At 37.2% G+C, this 5126-nt stretch overlaps 1 protein-coding gene across 14 annotated transcripts in view; it reads right to left on the minus strand.

The window, feature by feature from the left end:
* Emsy (EMSY transcriptional repressor, BRCA2 interacting) overlaps positions 1–5126 on the minus strand; it is a 77017-nt gene that overhangs the window by 54014 nt on the left and 17877 nt on the right. For all 14 annotated transcript variants that reach the window (XM_029568838.1, XM_029568837.1, XM_029568835.1 and 11 more), the window contains one exon: positions 2542–2798. In XM_029568838.1, coding sequence (XP_029424698.1) covers positions 2542–2798 — 257 coding nt within the window. The remainder of the gene's footprint in view (positions 1–2541; positions 2799–5126) is intronic.

Genomic DNA, 5126 nt, shown 5'->3' on the forward strand with positions numbered 1-5126 from the left:
CCCCCGCCCCCCCCCAAAAAATCTTATAAAAGTTTTTTTTTTTTTTTTTTAAGGGGGGGGGGGGGGGGCACGACCAAACTTTGTAGCCCCAGCTGTGAAGGAAGCTGAGGCAGAACTGTTTAAGAGCTGAAGACCAGCCTGCGTAACATATTAAGACCCCAGAGATTAAGAGAGACACAGAGAGACAGACAGACAGATAAAAATACAGTGTGTGCACAAGAGTGGGGGGATAAGGTTTTTGGAAGCAAGCAAACAGACGATAGTAATAGATCAAGCACACTCAAGAAGGTGAGAACCTAAGGCAGTAAACAGAAGAGAAAAAAAGAAAAGACAACTTGCCTTATCCCCAAGCGACTTAGGAATTGAGAGAACCAGATACTGCTGAAGTGGCAGCAAACGGGGAAACACAAGGAAATTAGTTGAATATCTGTTTAAAAGGCACCTGAGTCCCTAGCTGTCCTCCCATACCCTGAAGGAATCAGATGGCACCAGGCACAGGTGAGGTAGACAAGTTCCATATTAAAACCAAATTAAGTAGTCAGAAAGCATAATGAATTAGATATGGCCACACAGCACTCTTCCTCCATTTACTCCAAATCACAGGCAGCCAGGCTACTACTCAAAGCAGGAAATTGGAAGATTCTTCTCTGATGAAATCTGACCAATCCAGGAAAAACCCTAAGGACAGTAGAGGCAGATGGATAGTAAATGTAGCCAGTTTCATATAAGCCGACAGCCAGACACTAAAGGAAATTTTTCAGAAAAAGATCAAAATAGATAAAAGGAACTAACAGATAAGATAAAGAACATAAAAAAAGCAAAACAATTATAAATATAAGCAAATGAATACAATCATACCATCAAAAAGCATGCTATTTCAAAAAAGAAAAAAAGGGAACATTTAAAGAATAAGGAAGAATTATCCGAATTTAAAGTATGGTTGCCAAGAGTGCTAATGCATGCCTGTGACCCCCAGCAATCAGGAACCAGGCATTCAAAGTCAGCGTAAGCTACATAGAAAGTTCCAAGCCAGTTTGGCCACATAATGAGGCCCTTTCTCCAAGAAAAATACAATAGTGAAAATGAAAAATTCCATACAAGTAACAAAGGATAAGGATCAAGGGTACAGAAAACGACAGTAATACACTTCTACCTGGGCTAGGTTTTATCCTAAGTTTTATATAATTCATTATATCTAAAATATTACAAACATACGTTTCTTCTCTATTTCACATAGAAAACCAGAATGGGTATAGTTTATTTTTCCCACAATCACAGAACTAGTAAGTGGCAACAGCTGGGATTAAGAACGTCTAGTTCCAAAATCCATACTTTGAGCCACTATGCTACAGTGGTGGGGGTGGGGGGCAAAGAAAGCAAGACTGATAAAAGTAAAAGCAAATTAAAGGATCAATTCAGGAAATTCTAAATCTTCAATAAGTAATCCAAAAAGGAAATGGAGAAAAGTGAAAGAAGGAACTCAAAAAATGTCTGAGAACTGAAGGAGCTTTAAACAAAAGAGCTCTATAAAGACACAATCCAAGGACCATAACTCTTTTAATATTTCAATACTCTAAAGAGTTTCCAAAGCTAGGAGTGGTGGCATGCGCTTTTAATCCTAGCACCAAGGCCAGCTAGTCTACACAGCAAGTTCCAGGCCAGCTGGAGCTACAGGGAGACCCTGCCTCAAAAACAAACAAAAAGGTCCGTTTGAAGACAAAAAAAAAAGAAGCTGAAAAATACAATAGTGTGTTTGTCAAAAGCAGTACTGAAAACCAGAAGCCAATAGAAGAATGTCTTCAAAATTCAAAAGAAAAAATGACTTCCCCAAATAAAGCTTACAATTTGTCATGCAAGGATCTCAGAAAACCTACTTCTTAGCCACCAAAACACTAGGAAGCTACTGAAGGATAAGATCTAGCAAAATACATAAATAAAAAGGGAAAATCAGAAAGATGTTGGGAAATCTCACAAATACAGGTATAAAACAAGCCTTGAAAGTCATCAGAATCTACACTAATGTAGGAAGACTGAGGGTTGTAAAGAACACGAAATTGACAGACTACTGATGACTTGAGTTTAGAATGCGTGACAGTGTACAAAGAATAAAAAAAAGATAAGTATTCACATTTAATCATATCCCTTCTTTCTTCTAAGAAACAACCTAACTGGCAAAGCAAAAACTGAGTCCTAAGTTAAGGCCACACAAATACAGGTTTAAAAACGTTTCTAGTTTTCTTCAAAATGGAATTATAATTATCAAATACAACACAAGTCCAGAAGTAGATCTGCTAGCTCTACTAGAAGATGATAATCTTCAGCAAATCATTTGGAATCTGAGTCTCACCTCTGAAAAGTGAAATAATATCTATCTCAAAGTTTTATGGTCAGAATTAAACAAACAAGAAATGTGAGCATTCCCAGCATAATGCCAAGCACATAGTAAACACTCAGTACATGACTGTCAAATCTAAATCATACTGTCTGAAAGAGACACAAACAACCACCAACAGGCAGAGACTCCCTCCACCACCTACTTACCTTCTGCGTTGTTGTGTTTGTCGTCTGTGTTGATGGTTTGGTGAAGGTTATTTTCACAGGAGACATATGAGGCGGTAAGGAGCTGGCAATGCTCTGCATGATGTTGCTCATCTTGGGACTGCCACTTACAGGCACGGTGATCGTCTTTGAGACTGGAACAGCCTTTGGAACTTCCTTTAGGACAACAGGAGAGGAGCTAGAAGAGTTTGTTCGCCTTCGTTTTCTGGGTTTTTCATCTTCATCTGAACAGCTAACACCTGAAAGACAGTGACAATATTCCTACTTATATGAAACTACATTGCCTCTTTATGTTTTATTATTTATTTAAAGCATTTGTGTCATCCTTGATCATTCCCTTCGCCTTATGCCCAATCAGTCACAAGGCCCTAACAATTCTTTCTAGAAAATTGTTGTCTCTGAATACTTTTCCTCTTTTCTTTAAACTACTACTCCACTCAGAACTTCTCTCGTCTACATTTTAGCAATAACATCCCAAAAAGACATTCATGCATCTTTCTGCTTCTATTCTGCACTCCTCCATCCTACTACAAGGGACCCAAAGGTCAAGTTCTTATTTCTCTATGAGGCACAAAACCAATGCCACATCAAAATTCAAGAACCTTATCCCGCCTTTAATCCCAGCACACAGGAGACAGAGGCAGGTGATCTCTGTGGGTTCAAAGCCAGCCTGGTCTAGTGAATTCTAGGCCAGCTAGGGCTACAGAGAGACCCTGTCTCAAAAAAGAAAAAAAAAAACAAAAACAAACCTTATCTTTCCAAGCACACAATAATACCCTGTTTTCCCTAACCATGTGTACCCCTAAAGTCTTGACCTGCTAAACTGCTCAACGTTGCCTGAAGCTACCCTAATACACGCTATCTCTGAGTCTGTATATTGCATTCTTCTTTGATGAATACATACCACTCATCATCAAAGACTTCTTGCTTATCTTGCTATCATCATCCTGTAAACCACCTTTCAGGGAAGCTTTCCCTTTCTCTAAACAAAGCTAATCCACCTCTCTGAGCCTCCTCCTAATCTTTGTACATGCTCTTTTGTACCACTTACCACATGGCAATGGGAATGTCTGCATATCTCCCATTAAGGAGCTTTCGGAGGGGAATGACTAAGTCTAATTGGTTTGTCTCCCTGGTATTGTTATTTGTGCATACAAAGTTAGATGAATGAATAAGATTATATTCCAAACTAACACTGTGTGCACATTCTAAATATAAAGCAATATGCCTACTGTTTAAAACGACATTATTTTGTGAAATGGTTTCTACATATTTGAGAATCATTGCTTTCAAAAATGATTTAAAAAAAAAATAGGCTTCTAGAGTTATTTTTAAAGACCAATCTGGCTAAACCACAGAAACCAAATATAAATGTAATTAATAGTCCCATGTCTTAGCATTTTATGCCCTAAAATTTTAATTATTTTTGTAGATTTTTTTTCAAGTCTATATGACAAATATATACAGCAATACATGGAAAATCTTTATGAAGAACACATAAAAAATTAAGATAGCATGACTCATGGAATTGGTAATAAAATATAATTATTTAAAGCTTCAATTTTTACTCTAAGCAGGGCAATGACCTAGAATCAATCTCTGTCAAAAACACAAAACTCTACCTCTAAACGCTATAAGAAAATCAAGTTTCCAATTATATTGAGAAAAATTGAAATCAAATACAATGACCTAGAGTTGACATCGAAAACAGAGTAAACAATAAAATAAAATATAAAACAAATTTTAAAATAAAATTAAGATACATCAACATGGGGCTGGAGAGATGGCTCAGCGGTTAAGAGCACTGACTGCTCTTGTAGAGGACCCAGGTTCGATTCCCAGCACCTACATGGTGGCTACAAATCATCCTTAACTCCAGTTCCAGGGAATCAGAAGCCCTCTTCTAATCTCTTCTGATCTCTGCGGCATTGCATGACACAGGTGCACTCACATACATGCAGACAATAGACATACACATAAAATAAAAATAAAAAAATTTTTTAAAAAGATACAACAACATAACAAAAATAAACAACAACAACAACAACAACAAAGAACTAGACAACAAACTGTTGCATAGAGCCAGGCATGGCAGCACACCAATAATCCCAGCACTTGGAAAGCTGAAGTAGAAGAGTATCAAGTTTGAGGCTAACCTGTGCTACACAGTGAGATTCTGTCTCAAAAAAAGAAAAAGAAAAGGGAAAAAAAAAAAAAAGATACTCAACATTGACCGACTGTTGCACAGGTAGAACCACGAGTTTAAAACCACAAATAAAAAACTTTTATAGTCAAATAGAAATATAAAAGTTAGGCCCTAGAATGTGTCATTAAATTTAAGAGCTGGATGATACATTTAAGAAAACACTACAAAGATTCCAGTTCTGGGAATAAATACTGAAGAAGCACGTTCCTTCAGTTTCTAGTCATGGTTATATTTCATGGCAATCAAAAGAAGTAAATGCCTGAAGAGCAGTAAGAGCAGTACTGTTCAAAGGCAGATTCCCCACAGAGAGCAAAAAAAGATAATTTTTCGACCCCCCAAAGTGATTAAAAAGTAGTAGATT

The sequence above is a fragment of the Nannospalax galili genome, unplaced genomic scaffold (genome assembly GCF_000622305.1).
Source record: "Nannospalax galili isolate Female #2095 unplaced genomic scaffold, S.galili_v1.0 scaffold278, whole genome shotgun sequence".
NCBI classification, from domain to species: domain Eukaryota; kingdom Metazoa; phylum Chordata; class Mammalia; order Rodentia; family Spalacidae; genus Nannospalax; species Nannospalax galili.